The following is an 18604-nucleotide window of genomic DNA, read 5'->3' as shown; positions in this document are numbered from 1 at the left end:
CAGAGACGTTCCACGAGATTTCAATGTATCTGCTATTTTATGATTTATTTGAGCAGGTGGTGAGGTGAACCTTGAATTAGTTTTTCTTTTGTTTTTACTTATTTAAATATCAAACCAATTACAACCTTATTTGTGAAACTGAAGGCGGGCTGGTGTGTGAGACCTATAATGCCTTCCTGACATGTTTATCTGAATCTATGAGTCTGAATCTATCTGAGTGTGTAGTACACTTTTATCAAGTGTAAAAAACCTAAAGATCTCATCTGCAACAAAATGGATGAATACATCTAACAGGAGATTTAAGACTTTTTTTTAAGACTACTTGGAAAAAAATGTAATGCCTATTTCAAAGTATGTTCACTGTCAGCATATATTGGTTCCTAATTGGAACCAGATCCAGTAATGTTATTTTCTTTGCAGCTTGGATATTTGCCCCAACACATCTAAACACAATATACAGCAAAAACATACCTCAAACAGCAAAAACAGCCCTCACGCTACAGGAAAACATAGACACACACCAATAGCATTATAGAAAGCAGCCCGCACTAACCAATCAGAGGCAGAGTCGAGCAGGTCCACGAGACGCGATTGTCCAACCAGGTGCAGCATGCTAGTCCGAGCTACATGCTAAAGAGTTTCGAGGCGCACACTGTAGCATGATTAAACGCATCAGCAAGCTCAAGTGCTCGTCGGCACACAGCAGAGCATAGATAGCCACCACTCATTGCTTCGTGCGCTCTCGTGTACACGCCGCAACTGCCGCCGGAGTTTTCATATCAGAACAGTGGCGGAGGAAGAGGAGCAGGTTTAACTTCTCCCATGGACATCCGCTCCCTCCCCATGAAGGGCACCGTGGGAGTGCTGGAGAGCTCCTTTAGCGACTGAGTCCTTCACCCTAAGTTTTTGAAGGAGTGATATCGCAGTTCCTTCCTCCCTACAGCTGTGAGCAGTTTGAAGACCCCCAAGAGATGCCATACTCACAAGCCATCGTTTCCAATTTATGTTTGTTTTAACTGAAGTTCCAATAACCTAAAAAAGTAAGCTCCCACCAACAAAAAAACCCCCAAAACAATCTCTTATGTATCAGCTCAGTTTCCTCTCTGTCTTGTGAAGCGTCTCTTTGAAGACACAACATATATGATTGGACACAGAATTCAGCAAACGCAGATGGGAGACGTTAAAGACATGACCTTTCCTTGTACCAGAGTGATTCTGCACTTGGACGGCGTGAATGAGCCGATTGATCTTCTCCCACCAGTTCACGGGGGTATTACGGATCATGGATATTTCCCGGGCCGTCACCAGCGTACGACTCGAATCCTGTCGAGCAGGTGAAGGTTGAGACAGCAGAGGAAGTGCAGGACAAAGGAACGGCTTTTCTTCTCCGTCTGATGTTTCGGGGAAAATCACTGCAATCTCACGCTGATGTTCTTATCTGTTGCCATGGTGACCACGGTAACCAAGGGCTGAATAATTATGTAAATCCCTTTGGTATTCACTTACTTGACAGCTCCTACAATCACAAAATATATTTTGATTGTTCATCCTTGGTGCACATGTATAAAGGAAATATCTCGGTATCTGAGTTTTCTGCCACAATTGTAGCCCATGCTGACCAGAGAGCCTGCGTTTTGACTCATCTAATTCCACTTGTTTTGTCAGAGCTAGAACTCAACTGGCAGCTTTCACAGCAGATGAAATCAGCTGCTCCTAATGAGCAAACTAATCAGAGTTAGTTTGAATTATGTGAGTGAAATACTGGGCGTCCAAAATCCTCCACAAGCCTGAAAGCACTGAGATGAAGGCATGAAAGCAAAATGACGGCAAACACTGGGTTCTCTCTGCAGAAGGACATCTTAAAAGGCTAAAAACTAACAGGATTATAATCTTTAAAGAAAATGATGCATATAGCTGCAAATACGGCTTCGAACAAGGACATGACCAGATGTGAATCATGCAATAACAGACATTTTGTGACTGACTGAAACACCTTGTTGCGAATCACGTGTTGAAATAACATGTTGCTGTAACATCACTATCATTACGTAGTGGTGTGCTGCATTTACTGAAATTTCATTGACCTTTTTGACTTCTTCTGTATTTCTTTGCACAAAATGTTCACCACAAAGAAACATTAAGACAGCAAGTCATCAAAACATGTAGTCTTCAAAATAACACGGAGTAGACCAGAGGCGCATCGATCAGATGTATTCTAAAAATTGTCACCATTTCATAAAGATTAGCAAATAGTCATCAGTTTGGTAGTTTATCTCACCTTTTATACTGATGTTGCGTGAGTTCATAAATCTTTTTCCCTGCCAATTATAAAGCTTCTCCATCCAAGACACTATATAATTTCTGGTTAACTTAATGAGTGAATCAGTGATTAGTGTTAGAACTACACTATGATAATACAACTGTACGGACAATATTAGGACATTTTAACAATTTCATTGAGAGGAATGATGAATAAAGTTAAGGGCAAGAAGAGACATAGATAGATAGAAATGATAAAACCTTAAGCAAGTCCACGTGCCTTTAATGACAAAAAATGATGGATACTGTAATCAAGAACTGATCTTGATTAAGTTGCTTGGTTGGCATGTGGTGAACTGAGGCTTCACGTACAAGCTAGAATGTGTGAGTGTGACAAAGACGGTGTATAAATACGTGTGGATGCGAGAGTAAAAGGCAGAGACCTGCCAAAGTTTGTTTACAAGGGATTTGGCATTTCCGGTGACATTAATCCTTGCTGTTTGTATCCTGTAACAACTACTACCACAACAGTCGTGACAGCTAATTCTTTCTCCAAATGCTTCAGATTAAATAGGTAGAATATAAAACTAATACCTCAAACTGACACACAGCTTTTTCCTCTTTGTTTAAGCAATCAATGGGATTACAAACGAAAAACTGCGGATAAGAAGGCATTACAATCCACCATCTAGTGCAACGAGTTTGGAGTAACACCTGCAAAATACTGACATTTCCATTCCTGTGTACCTGTCAGTGTGTGTGTGTGTGTGTGTGTGTGTGTGTGTGTGCCCACTTACTGACAGAAAGGCAGCAGAGACAGCAGCGTCTCTTTGGTGGGTCGAGCTGTGAACTCAGGCAGCGTCTGGATCAGTTTGTTCATCACCGTGCGAAGGTAGCCCTGCAGCTGCTTCCTCCTCTCCTCCACAAATTTGGCATCCTGCAGAGAGAGTCAAACAGAGGGAAGAGGGAGAGAGGAGGAGAGATACCTATGAACACATGTTCAAGTTAAAGCTGCAAAACCTTACAGTTCTAATACTTTGAGACCATAAATTCTAGGGTCCTGCTTGGGGAGCCCCAGTAGTGGCTCGTCTGTGAGATTCAAATGTTTTTTTTTAAATGTTGTGCTTTATTTCATGTCGTTTCCACCAGTGTTGGTTTTCCCAGCCTCGGAACAAATTAGCTGACGGAGTGGACCGACAGATTGAGGGGTGAACCGGCCGAGTCTGAAGTTATATCAGGGCAGCATTCTCCATGTAGGTACATTTTGACTGAAAACCTGAGAGCCTCAGAAACTTTTAAATCCTGAAAAATGTAACAATTCTTGCTTGAACAACTTGACCTGACCAAGAATAGAAAAAAAAAACCACAAATCCCTGCACTGTGGCAAAGTGTAAGTGCAGTTTTTTAAAGATAAACGGAGAACTGTATTGGTTTCTACTCCCAAAGAAAGCACAGGCACAAAGTAGGAAAAAAAAACCCACAAGGCTATTCAACCCTCTGTTAGACTTTGGCGTCGAGCAATCCATTTGTTAAAATAGCAAAATGTACAGTACGTGTATGAGATGGAAGACCCTAGTAAAGGGTTCTTTGTCTCAGAGGTTATCCAGCTTGAGATCCTGAGGTGTTTCCCTCTGAATTGTCCCTCTGGGCTTTTCTAGAGGGACATGCTGTTTGTTTGCACTTCAAACTAACAATATTTTGAGTTGTCACCTTGCCAGTGAGCAGGCAGTCAATGGGCTCAAAAGTGATAATGCACACTCAAAAGCCACACGCATGTTATTTCAGGACAAGCACGTCTAATAATTGTGGTTTGTTCTGTATGCAATGGTGATGAAGTAAAGTCACTCGAACATTCAGGAGCCATTTCTACTGAGCGACTCTGGACACAGAGGCACGGAGCCACATGGCTACTGGTAGCATGGCTAATCATCATCCGGCAGGGCTCAGAACAAAGCCTGGGCAATGCTCCGCGTTACCCTCGCTGGTGCTGGGGACTGGAACACAACGCCATTGTTGGAGGCCAACATTTCCCCGCTTTCTTTTCTTTTCTTTTTTTTTTTCGATAAACGACTGCTTCTATTTTGATCAACAATCCCCGGACTCTTGTGAATTTATTTGTTGTGCTTTAAAATACACACTCGGTCCTCTTGGACATGAAGAATTGTGTGTTTGTGCTACTAAGGTTGCATGAGCAATGAAGAGAGAAACAGATACTGTTAAGTTAATATGGGTTCACATTCATTGATGAACAGATGCACTGAAATTACTGGTGGGTAAGAATTGTTTCTTCCTTTAAAACCCAGAGCGCCATGTTTTCGCTAAGGCCCCATTAACACGACCACTTTTCCAGTACAAACGCATCGTTTTTGTTTCAAAAAGGTTTTGCGTTTACATGGCAATGTTTTGAAAACCATGTCCATTTCCACAGAAATGGAAGAAATGTTGAAAATACTGTAGTTAGCATGCCAGGCCTCGAGTTGGTGCTGTTGTTTGTTTTTGTAATGAAACAACACATACATGCGCACATAGACAATACACTGAATATTAGCAATGGGTAAAGTTGGATTGCAATTACAAGTAACTCTCAACTATAAAACTACCAAGTCCCAGGAGAAAATGGACGGGAAGTCATGTCACTCAAAAGGTCACCATTGATGTGGTCTGGTTTTACTTGAAAATGTTACATAAAGAGGAACTAATTTGCCTACATTAAGAGCTTCATGAGACCACAAAAGCCATCTTTTACAAATATGCACCCACAGACTATAGATATATAACTAAAAGTAAGACAATGTATAACCTCTTTAAACTTCACATCAGACTTGGTGTACTGACACTGCAATTAATTCTGAAGATGAAGATGCAACATGCAGCTGATCCAAACACAATTTTTTTTCATTCAATGAATGATTCCAAATTAATGGGAATAAGAAGCAAAAGCAAATAGCCTATTATATCCATGGAGCTTTGTTTTCAATTGTCTGAGTTAATGTGTTGCAGCCAATGATGTTACACAGACAGATTATAATTTAAGAAACGCATAAGACTCTTAAAGGAACAAATGGTCCACACGGCATTGACAACTGCAAGCAGACTGCTGCATGATTTCCAAACAGCTTCACGATATCAAGCGAAAACCTCTGAATGCCATATTATGCATGACTTATGACAACCATCAGACTTTATCTTTATTTGCTGTGCTGATGGAGACCCAACAGGAAATACTAATATGTGGAAAATATTTTCCACAAATGCACATTTATTTCAGAAGCACTTCAACAAATTGACTTTGGCCATTTGGCCCCTTTAAACCCAAAAGTTGGTGGATGGCGTACGCTTAAGTGGCCCGAGGGAAGTTTTAAAACACGGGAGTGATGAAAGGTTCACGGTCGTACTCGCTGGAAGATCAGGGGAGTACGAGAGGATAACTCAGCTGGGCTGCATGCAGGGTAAGATAGGCGGGGTACCAGTGGGTAAATCTGATGTGTCAGATTAGGCTGTGCATGCCAGCGTGGCTTTCATGCTATGTCAACACAATAAGAGACACCCTGACTGCTTTCATGGATGTCAGAGCAGTAATAACAGTAATGGACATCATGACAGATTCATCCTCTCGTGGAGACAGAGACGAGGGCTGAAGAGGCCAGGTGCTGTCTCTTGTTTGCAGAGAGGAACAAGAGGGCAGAGCAGAAACGACTGTGGCATACTGATGCTGGTACAAGGCTGAGTCTGTCCCTTTACATCTGTCTGCTCGCATCCCGTCCTCTCCACAGTGCTCCTTCCTCAGTCCCCCTCCACGTCGCTGTACTTGTACAGCGCGGAGCCTAAACAAGTCTATTTTTATTTCTCATATAGACAAGGAGGTGAGTAAGAATTTGTTTGAGCATCTTGTGGCCTATTTCTGTCTTCTACAGCCGCTTCATAAGCCACTGTTCAGTCAATACGGAGTAAGATACGAGGAACTATACTGCCAACAAAAGCAGGAGCTGGATGTGAAGTCAAATCTGGAAGAAAAAAAAAAAAAGACTCCTTGACTGACTTGGTATTACATCACTATTGTATTTCCCCATGATTATTGACACTGGGTATTATGCAATATTTCAATTTCAATGTTAAGTTATTGTCAGCAGTGAAGTAACAGAACTGAATGATCTGAACGGATATAGATGTGAACCATTTCCATCTATCCACGTTTTCTGATGAGTGATGATAATGATGAAAAATGCATAATGTGGATTCTATGATAAAGAAACATGTTGGAATCTCAGGCGGAACCAATCAATGAATAAATCAGAAAATCAAAACTTGAGATAAAATACTGATGGAATACAACCATCCTCGTATAAAGGTGTCCATATGTATCGAGAGTGTTCAATAGCCAGTAAAGTTACCATAGTACTTTTAAAAGAAGTAATTGATAAGTGTAGTAAAGTGATTTTAAGAAAGTTTCCACATACGAGTCTGGTTCTGTAGGTTTCTTTCTGTTAAAATGAGTTATTTCCTTTCCAAAATAGCTTATGCTCACTCAAGTGGAATTGTTGCTTTGTCTTCTCGATAAGGATGCAAAGGAAGAGGAATCAGACAAAGATCAGCTTTTGGTGTCCGCCCTGTGCATCTATTGATTCACAGTGGTTGAATACTCGGTTTCAGACATGTTTGAGGTATAACCAAAGAGCATCTGATGTAAGCTGCCTCAGATCCTCCAGGATGTTGAGATGAAGGCTGTGAGAAGGTCATTCATCACTTTAAGGACTCCTTGTTCTCGTTACAGTGAAGCCAGTTCCTAATGGCATTAGCTGCATGCTTGGGGTCTTTGTCCTCTGCTGCAGAATACATGTTACTATTGCATGATGTATTGCATATTTCCTAAAACTCGTGCGCAGTACTGTACATGTGGACTGTCTGACATCTAGCTGACCTGACTGAATGATTCAATAGCCTCGACTGAATCCAATTAGTCTGGAGAAAAGCTGTGCTCAGGGTAACTAGCTTAGCCCATCTCAGCTTTTGACTCTGGAATTGATGCAACATGGTGTGGGTGGTTAAGCTACCTTTAAATCATACGTCTAATAGCATTAAATCTTAAATTATTAGAAATACAAAAAGCAGAAGGACATACAGATCATTTGCAAACGCAGAACCAGCTTGCATAAGCATCTGTATGGGCCGTATACAACCAAACATTAAGCTTATTTTCTTCAAACAATCATGCTAAAAAGGATACGAAGGCTGAAAGAAGCAATTCTGTGTATGTGTTTCACTTCAGAATCATACTCTGAAGAGTATCTAAAGGTAAACTTGAGTTCTTTCTTCATTTGTGGAGTTGTGAAGATATTCCGGACTTTCCTCCATCGTTTCTCCTACAAATTTCAAAAGCGTTCAGGAGTCTGGCTGCAGAGGAAAACGCATTTCAATGTACAAGCTTATCAGCAGTGTACTCATGTGGTCATGTGAATGCAGTGTACCGTGTTATGGGATCGTGGAATGATCATGCAACGGCATGAAGAGCGACTGGATGTATGTATACAGTGCAGGCAACACAGCACGACTGAATGTCACATCCCAGAGAAAGCTGATAAGCAGGAGAGGCGAGCTGTCAATGGAAGAGAAGCGTAAAAGAGCCACATGCATCAGAGTTTCCTCTGTGCTCCTGAATTTGTTGCCACTCAAGTCTGGTAAAAATGGGTAGGAAAAACAACTTTGCGAAAACAGTTTGAGACATGACAAGCACCTACACCCAAATGTATCAGACTCTTTTACGCAATTTAGATACTCCTAAGAAGAAAAGTGGAGGCATTTTATGGAAAATGGGTATCTGTGCATCACGTACTGAACTGGGAAAAAAAAAAAAAAAGCACTCCTTGGCCGACGTATTAAATGAGAACATCGACTCGAGGTCTGATTTACCGTGGTCCTCTTGAATTAGATGAGAGAGAACAGCGCCGGCACACGCCCGGCAACAAAACAAGGTCAACACTTCGCACCAAGTCAGCCCACACTGGACCGCAGCGAGGCTGAAGAGGCCGCTCTCACGACGCCGTGTTCAGATGCTCGCCAAACCGCGGGTCCCGGGACCATGCATAAAACATCACAGGCAATTCAGCAACGCTCATACAAGACCTCCACAATAACTTCTCATCGTAATTAAAAGCACAAAACATGTATATTGCATAATGAGTGAGCACAACATACTAAGACTGGTTAATAATTCACTTTGTAGTTTCTGATTAATTAATTAGAGAAGCCTTGCTTCTCCACTCTTTGTATGTACAGAAGGGAAGACAGCCAAGGGCAAATGGCTCCTTTTCTTCTTTTTCTTTTGAGATAACCTTTGAGGACACTTGCGTAATGTCTAAGTGTAACCACAATATTCAAAGCCATTAAGCACCATTGATAGTGTTGTAAATTCAATTGAAAAATGTCGAGCAATGACAAAAGCACCAATTAATGACTTTCATCATTGCTCTCCTCATGCTGTTACTCTCTCGTGTTGATGTCATTACGCTAAAGTAAGCAATTCCATGTACTTCCTAATATTACATGACTGTAAATAAGAAAAGATAATGACTTGGATATTGTCGACTAGTGAAAAAACAAATGTTAACTTGGCGCAAAGTATAATCACAAGAGAGTCAGACAGATGATCCCAACCGAGACAAACAACTAAATCATCGACTTGAAGCTTTGGGGCTGCATTGTTCAACAATCACAGTGTTTTGAGAGTGTGTCCAACAGCTAATCCAGATTCTCATCATCGTTTCATGTCCACCGTTTGTGGTGCGAGATATATCTTTTCAGAGTATCTTCATGAAGATAAAGCAGGGTCCTGAGGGATCTCTGCAGTTCTTGGTGCAGAGTGAAGACATGAATGAATAATGTGGAAAATCCCTCACAATGGGAAAAAGGTTCAGAGACATCACCGTCTCCAATATCAGTAACAATATGAGCTAATCAGGGCTGATCAGGACATGGCGACTCGTCTTATTGTAGGGATTACCGCAACTAATGAATCCTGAAGTAAAAACATGTTTTACAATGAGGATAGAGTAAGGTTAATTCTAGTCAATGCGAGGTAAGTCAATGTAATGTCCCTGTGAGGCATGGAAACATACCGTGAGAGTGTGTATGTGCAGATGTACAATCCGAGATGTATCATATCTTTTCTCCAGTATAGACTCTCGCTCCTGACAACACATCAAAATGTGGATAACTCCAGTACAGAAAGGACAAGAAATTTAACAAATGCATCTGTGTAAAACACTTTTTAATGTATTTTGTGTGGGAGTAAGTTGTATAAATGGCCATATAGGGCTTGATGTTGAAAGTCTGAGGGAATAATACAAAGTTAGGATCCCACACACATCCAACAATTGAACTAATATCTGTTGATAAAGCAATGGGTGTTTTTCCTGAACGTTTTTGAAAAGATGGCAACAGATGGCTGGATGTTGAATATGAATATGGCGGAAAATAAATCAACATTAAGACTCAAAAATTTTACTTTCTTCAAAATGTGAAACATACAATCTCCTTTTAAAAATATTCAAAGGTAGAGAAATAGAGGATAGACATGCTGGGGTTCAGTGAGACACTTCAATGAGCAGGAGGGAAATTGAGGATAGAAGTGGGTTCAGGAGACAAACTGTTATCGAGAGAGGAGAACAAAAGTTACTTTGTGTGTGAGCCACACAATCAAAATGAGGTGCAGCCTCTGACAAAACCTGACAGTCGGACTCTGGGGTCTGACAACAACACGGCTTTGATGTCATCACTCTCTCTCTCTCTCTCTGTCTCTGTCTCTCTCTCTCTCGCCCCTCCGTCTCAGCGGATTTGAGAGGCTCGACTCAGGGACATTTAGCCTGCACGCCTGACCTGGCCCCTGACAAATCAGCTGGTTAAGAGCTGTCACAGGCAGTGGATGTGTGCATCTGTTGCTGTGAGCATGTGTGTGTTATAGTCTGTATTGATGGGTTACGCAGCTGGACAATCTTGCTGAAAGCATTTGCAGATGCAGAGAGAGGGAGAGAGTCTCATCAGCTCATTAACAGCACTAAAGACACGCAGATGCAGAGGCAAGGCGATTCAAGTCGGCACAGACTTCCTGATATAGAGGCCTCACAAGGCCACAGCTACTACTGTCAGGGGTCTACACTGCCACTGGCTGTTGTGACATGAGCCAACTTTTCTGTTATCTACTTGAAATTACTGCTAATGATGATGCTTTTAACAGTAATTACACTTCAATGATGCACATTATATTTACCCACTATCATTTGAGATCTCTCAAAGCCACATAAATCACCCCAAGTGGAGGGAATACTTTCACTATTACTATTCTAAGGCAGGTTATCTTTCCCAATAAATCAGTCACGAGTTTCAACGGCAAAGCTGACAGGTTTGAACAACAAAAAGAGCAAGACTAAGGTTACGGGAATCAACAACGCCAGCTATTGCTCCGTCACCTTGGAAAATGTAGCCCTTGAAGATCTACTTGCCTTTACCCATCTAGACAGTGTGATTTCGACTGATGGTGCCTCTGAAAGAGATGTACAGGCCAGAACTGCTAAAGGGGAATATGAGGTCGATCATTGGGATCAAATGACCTTTGGAAATCCGTATTGAAGAGGAAAGAATGGCACAACCAGGCAACACTTAATTCCTTACCACGTTCAGTTAAAGAGGAGCAAAATTAAAGTTGGCTTGGAGATGTAAAACTCAAAAATTTAATCATCTTTTTGAGTGCAAGTACAAATTCTACATCATTTCGCCCTCCCTGTTCGGAGCAAACTCAAGGTAACATCAATTCTCTTCCTTCGTTCTTCTCTGTCACCTCATTAAAAATCAGAGATGTGAGGTCACAGTGTGAACTTCAGCTAATATTTCTCAAAGATGAACCATTAATAATGCCCCAAAGAGCTGTCTTTTCAGCAAAAAATTCATTTTATAAGTCTGAAGGAAAAGAACGTGACCTCCACAATTGATCAAGTGATTCAGCAGAAAAAAAAAATTAACACATCAACAACTTAGAACTAAGTAGATCCACATGCTTTTGGAAGGAAAACCGATGACACTGGCTACGACAAGGTGTCGTTGTAAATGCAGGAAGTGGTGGAACGATTATGGAGGGCTTCTAGTAAATCATTCATTCTTCATTCCTGCTACAAGTCAGGATGGAAATAATGTAGCACACAATCATCTGCAATCATAATTTAAATGCCGCTGCAGTTTGACCTGGAAACCCAACGTGAGAAGGAAAATGCCTGTAACTCGCTGAAATATTAAAGCCACATTATGTCGGTCCAAGAAAAATACCTGTGTTACCATATGAAAGGAAACCGGCAATAAAAACGGTCACGAAATAGAATTGCTAGCATAGCCATGTTTCCATTGTGAAAAAAATCGCCCAATTGATCACTGTGTCAATGCAGCCATATTTCAACTTTTATGGCCTTCACACAGTCGGACAAAGGTGAAATAAAAATGTGACTGGTCACATCCAGAATTTTTGGAAGACATTTGGATGAGTTTAATCATTTTACAAGAGTGAAAAGGAAACATATTCTGGAAATGAATATCACTACAAATCCTCTACTTTTTTTTATCATAATAAATAGGGTTAAAGCTGAATAGAAAACCACTGTGCATGGTGAAGTTGTGTTTCTGTATTCACCACTCACATCAAGAATATCTCCATCTGCTTGTGTGTGTAGCAGACAAGCTCTATCAGTTGTGTGCAGGTTATCTCCAGTTACTCTGGTTCCCTCTGACTCAAAAACACACATTTGACATAAATTGGTAACAGTAAGTTGACAATAGGCACAACTTTGTGTGCGTGCGATTACCATGTGTGTGGTTCCACTGTGATGGGCTTGTGACCTTTCCACAGTGTGCCCTGCTTCTACCCAATGTAAGCCAACATCAGATAAAGGATTTAGAATGATTTAAACAGCCTGTCATTGTCATTCGTGCAGTATATGTTAAGAGATGCGCTTTGCCAGTCACCATTTTCTCTGGCATGTCATGTAGGATTACAGGATACCAGGGTAAAACATAGCAGACTATCAATTCTACGCGAGAGCTGTGTGTTAAAGTCGGACTTGTTCAAGGTGTTTGTAAATTTCATGGACAAGGTGTCAAGACACAGCTGAGGCCATAAGGACATCTGTGGAAGCTCAGAGGAGCATATCTACTTTTTCAGTCAGCTATGGTGAAAGAACCTGTATATAGAAAAGAAGCGTTTAAGTATCATTTATTCACTGGTGATGGAAGAATGGACTTTGAAATGACCTGTAGGTGTGGGTGAGCTGCAGCAGTGACGCTATTAATTTATTGAACTGCCGTGATGCAGACAGTTTTGTGCAATAAAGTTCTTCACACTCCAATATGAAAGAATTGGATTGCGACTTCTCAGGCAAAGATGTTATTTGATTGTTCAGTTGAGGTTCTGTTAGCGATCTTAGTGTATGGAATTATGGTCATTGTTGCATTTTCATTTACATTTTATGCTTAACTAAAGCATAAACATTTGTCGATTTTTTTTTTTATGTCAACAGAGACTTCCTCACAAATCAGGTTTCGAGTATGAACTGTCAGAAAGAATTGCCCCACTCATAATGTTGCGGTAAGACTACACTGGGTGGAACTGAACAATCCAATCACCGTGTGTGTGTGTGTTGGCAGTTACATGTGATAGGTATGTGTAAAACACTCTTGCATAAGTTTCTTTTCAACATTAATTCCCCAGCATGGCAGATGCTCTGACAACTTCAGCCGTGTTGTCAATCATCATATTGTGTGTGTGTGTGTGTGTGTGTGTGTGTGTGTGTGTGTGTGTGTGTGTGTGTGTGTGTGTGTGTGTGTGTGTGTGTGTGTGTGTGTGTGTGTGTGTGTGTGTGTGTGTGTGTGTGTGTGTGTGTGTGTGTGTGTGTGTGTGTGTGTGTGTGTGTGTGTGCACATGCTAACAGGCATGAAGCTGAGAGTCCCTGGCATGTAATACAGTTAGTTCGGGTGTGCGTTTGTGGACTTTTCCTTTGGTACTTGATCTCTGCTGACAGCTGGTGAGGGTTTCATCCTTACCAGATTCACTGTGCAGTTTAAAAGCTTTTGAAGGTCTCTCTACCCGTCACATATCACCAAGTAACACATTCCAAGCATCAACAGTTTTTCATCATTAACGACGTATAATAGCGAGTGGCCCTGTGCATGTGTGAATGTGCGAATGCATGTGTGCTTCAAAGTCAGTTCTCGATTCGCAAAGTGTCTCTCTGTGATGGATGCAATCAGAAAAGAGGCTAAAAGACAGATATGATAAAGATAGAGATGGGAATCCTTCACATGAAAAGAGAGGCAGACAATAACAGAAACGGATGGGCTGGGAAGGTAGATTCAACACAACATCGGTTTCATCGAGGTATTGGCATTAAACGAGGTGCAATGGAAAAGTTGAGTGACTGTTAGTGTCGTGCTCAGATGGATTCGCCGTAACTTTTCCAAGTAAATGTGCTGCGTTGCGTGATGTCGTGCTGTAAGCGTCGTGCTTGTGAGTTTCAATAAACTTCAAACTGTATCTTATCGTATCTCAGTGTGAGTCAATCGTATCGTTTAAATGTATCACTTGTGGTCAGAGCTGGGTCGACAGCCAGGAGAGGGTGCGGAAGGTCTGTAGCGTGACCGAGAGTATGTTTGTTGTTTTGGTTTTTTTTGCCACAATCCCTCGGGTTGTGCACCATGAGATCAACCCACCACCCCCCACCCCCACCGAGCCAGGCTTCCCTGGCGTCAGACTGTGAACACAGAGTCACACTGTAACCACTCTTGAGTCACAAAGACATGGACGTTTGGCACAAACAACTTGAACTGTGGCACGATGGCAACAGGGTGCTTCATCGTGACAATGGGTCCACTTACAATACACAAGATGTGTGAGGTTTGCTTCTCGGCCAAGACGACTGACTCTGCCCTCCCTCCCTTCTCCTCTGCTTTGGAACCGCGCAACTAAAGTTCAAGCTGACATGGAGGGAGCCCAGAAAGCATTGTATCAATGCACAGAATTAGTATTTAAAGAAATAAATGGCAGATCCTAATGCACATGTAAAATTTTTACAGTATATTTTTAGGTCACAGACTGAAATAGAAGTGCTACTTGAGTTAATCAAAAAAAAAATTAAAAATCAGGGGGGTATTTATACACATCTCTGGCTATAAGACTCACACAGACTGTACATTTTATGGTAAGTCTTATTTGTTTATTACTTTTCCTAAATTTGGATATAATATTAAGTTTAACGGCACTATGATATTCTCCACTGAATCCAAAGGCAAAGCAAAGTTCTTGTATCTTTCTGCAAACAACTCTCAAACCTAAAACATTCCTCTCCACTAATAATGGTAAGAGTATCATAAATAGTGCAAATAGAAAGGACAAAATGTAGAAGTTATGAGGCAAATATCTATTGATAAAGGATGTGAACTGCAGGCAATCTGGTTGAACACACAACCTCTTCTAATATGTTGCAGTGCTGGTGTGATGGATGGAGTATGTGGTTTAGGACTGTCTTTCAAAAAGTTGCCAGGTCTTCTCAGAAAGGCATTAATTGTCCTCTTCCAGCTGAGCAACCTGCAGTTGGCAACACAGACCTTTTCCATACCATACTATTAATGAAATATTTTATTTACACTTTGGGAATCGAGTTTGAGAATATTTAAACCGTCACATTTGGAGATATACAAACTTCAGCTTTTCTGTTTTTCCAAAATATTCTGGCGCGCTTCAGTCTTGCTGGCCACAGCAGCGCCGCTCTCGACCCCACCTGAAGAAGGAGGTCATTATTTCTACCAACACTTCAGCACCAGAAACGAACCACGACTGCACCCAAACTCAGCTCGGCAGGCCTGCTGACTACTGAGGCAGCAGCAATACACAACAGATGCACACTAATATATCAAGTACACACTGTATGCTGCTGGGACTCGCTTCAACAACACAGAGACAAACACAAAGCTTTCCAAAAGAAAAAGAACAGCAGTGTCTTCTGAACACAAAAAAAATTCATTCCTTGTATATTCCTCTCATACAGATGCATACAAATAACTGCTGTGGGACACACACACACACACACACACACACACACACACACACACACACACACACACACACACACACACACACACACACACACACACACACACACACACACACACACACACACACACACACACACACACACACACACACACACACACACACACACACTTTACCAATCTGGTACTTCACTGTAACTATTGATTGTCTCTCTGACTCAGGACGTATTACTGTGCATATAGTCGTATCATTGGGTCGTTGCAATAAAAACCGTCAGCTGTCACTGAAGTCAAATATTGATGCATACAAATATATTTTGGTCTGTTTGAGTTAATGACTCATTGCTGATATCCATCATTTGGAATGACGTGCTCTATTTCATGCTCATGGGAGTATTCATGTATTCATGAAAGAATCAGGTTTATGAACTCATGATGAGAAAAAAGCAGCAAAACACCTCTTTTACACCACCAGCATGCAGACGGCTCTTTTAAATGTGAGCTGATGTTTATTTAGGGCTGCTAATGCATCACAGCGACTGTGGACTCAGGCTGATGCTAATATCACTTACAGTCCAACATCTTTTATGATGCTGTCAGCGAACGTCATCTCCCAGTAAACGGGATTTGAATGGAAAAAAATAACTCAAAAAGATGCTTTGGCTAATGCTAATGCAGCCAACACAGCAAATGGAGCAGGACAGAGAAAGTCAGACAGAAGCTCTTGATTATTTTGATTATTAACACATATCTATAGGAAGTACAGAGCATAAATCCTGTAACATGGATAAATAAAGTTCATTCAATTACACAACCAAGAAAAGCAGAAGTAGGTATCACGCATAATTCAAACAAAACATTAAATACAACAATTGTACGATATTCTGAAGGTTAGAATTTACAGCTCTGTTGTAAAATACTTGATCAGCTCCAGCTGTGTAGTGTGAGAAAAAAACAAAAACCCAGGCAGACACAAAATCCACTTGGTTCATTATTTACCTAATGTTGTGAGCGACAATCATTTAGGAAACAAAATGCAGCCACCATTTGCAATCTTAGTTTTGACAAATGTACAATCTGTGTCTCCATGCTGCGACCCGAGTCAAACATCATCGCTGTGAATACAGTACATTTGTGAAGTGAAAGAAGCTTATCAAAAAGACAGAAGAGATATAAAAGAGTGTCGGTGCAGGTATGAGATCCCAAGAGGGTTAAAGAAATGGCTCCACTCAAAATAGTAATAACCCCCCCCCCCCCCCAAAAAAAAATAAATCCAAAAAACAACAACAACAAGATGACAAACTGAGCTAAAGGTGACCCGGGTGGAGAGAAAAAAAAACATGACATGAAAATTCGACAAAGACAAGAAATCTCAGTGGAGCACAAATGTGCAATGGGAGGAAAATAATGAATGCAATCCAAATACAATGGGGAAGAAAAAAGGAGGGTGACTGATGACTTCCATTATTTATGGCTGTTATTCAGTATGATTACATTACACCTTTTGGCTTCACATAACAGTTGACAGCTCCATCTCCTGTAGAGTGAAACTGATTGGATCTGTTGTTTATTTTCTGTACATGCACTTGGAAATGAGCTACAAGAGGAATGAGGTTGAACCCATCTTTTCTCTCTTAGCGTGGTTCAGAGGGATTCTGGCTGCAACAATCTGATGCACTCTGCTAAACTACCGACCACAGCACAAGAGCTAGGAATAACGCCTCCGAGTAGAACCACGACTTTTGACAGGAAGATTCTTCGAACTCAACATTATGATAAAATTAATGACGGATTTGAACTTGCAGAGCTGTTGTCTCTCTGTCCTGCTTTATTTTGGGACCGTTAGTCTCATTGCAGTCTTCAAGGTTCTTCATCAACCTAAAGGCGATCTACAGGAGCTCAAGTAGAAGAGCTGGTCCTCAGTTACAAAACGTAAAAGAAAGTTGAAACTTAGGCCTCCGAAAAGTGTTTTTCTTTCCAAAAGTCTGAGGCATCCCTGTTAAAAATGTGCTCAGAGGGTAATGAAGCCGGGGCCGCTTCCCCTGCAGTGATAGGCCAGTTCCCGTAGACGGTGAAAACCAATAACTCACACAAACCCAAAGCGTAATGGGCTTTCAGAGAGCTTTCCAGAACATGACGACACCAACTGTCTCGGCCTTCGATAGACACTTGTGCTTCCCCATGGTCATGCAAAGAGACACATACACACTCTTCTCAGATTGGCAGTGGCTGCAACGCAGCGTTCAGTACAGTTTCGGAGCGTGAAAACACAGTGTCTTTGAAGGTGAGAAGTCAGACCACAGCTTTTGGCTGAGCGTCAAATCGGACCAGCCAGGGAATCAGGGTCAGGGCCAAATTATTTCCCAAAGGGTGCAGGGAGACAGAGGAGAGGAGGATGAAACTGGGTGAGAGGAGAACGAGAGGTGAGAGGAGAGCTCCCTGAGCAGAGAGGAATGAAAGTCGTGGCAACCCGCGCTGTAGACTGTTGCCGAAAGTGTGAGGTTCAGAGTGTGAAAAAGAAAGCAAAACAGGAGAGGGTGATAAACTGATGTGGTGACAGAGAACCCAATGTGACCAAGACTTTCACACGTTTCCCCTACAGAGCTTAGCATTTTTCAAGGCCGCTATCGTTTTCTATCCAAAATAAATGTGAAGACTGTTTTTATGGAGTGAAAGGAAACACTTTCTGTTTGTCAAAGAACAAGCTCAAAGAGTACATTTCTGTTGTGATCAACCAGGGAACATGAACCTTCACTATGAAAGAGTCTTGATATTTAAAAATATTAAAGGAAAGACTAAAAAACAGCTTGCAAACTTGTTTGCATGTAAAGTCTTTACTGTAATGAAGAAGAAAAGAAAGTGTGCTAAAAACCATAATGGCAAGAGCTGAGGAACGAAACAACAGCTGCTTGCTGCGACTAATCTTTGTTTGTTTTTTTTGGTTAAAGGTTTTAAAAACCTTTTGATATAGGCGACTTATACTAAGATGGAACTTATAGTCCAGAAAATACAATACATGCAAACGGAAGAATAATGCCGTTACAGAACTGTTTTTGCATTTACTGGTTAACAAACAAAGTGTTTTACAAAACAGTATCTTCACTGTGCAGAAAACATGTCAGAACACTCCAATGGAAATAAACGTTAGTTGTTCCTTTCGGCATAAAACTTAAATGTAGAAAAATTAACTCCAGGAAGCTCAAACTGTGTTACATACTCATAAACTGTTAAAAATAGTATGTAAAACCATTGTGTATTACTGCAC

At 41.2% G+C, this 18604-nt stretch overlaps 1 protein-coding gene across 1 annotated transcript in view; it reads right to left on the bottom strand.

Annotated features, from left to right (window-relative positions):
• snx29 (sorting nexin 29) overlaps positions 1 to 18604 on the bottom strand; it is a 139048-nt gene that overhangs the window by 5596 nt on the left and 114848 nt on the right. The window contains exon 20 of the mRNA XM_080516901.1: positions 3057 to 3196. Coding sequence (XP_080373027.1) covers positions 3057 to 3196 — 140 coding nt within the window. The remainder of the gene's footprint in view (positions 1 to 3056; positions 3197 to 18604) is intronic.

This window comes from Blennius ocellaris, assembly GCF_963422515.1.
Source record: "Blennius ocellaris genome assembly, chromosome: 21".
NCBI lineage: Eukaryota > Metazoa > Chordata > Actinopteri > Blenniiformes > Blenniidae > Blennius > Blennius ocellaris.
Note: the sequence above shows the minus strand (reverse complement) of the source record. Positions and strands in the feature narration are given on the sequence as shown.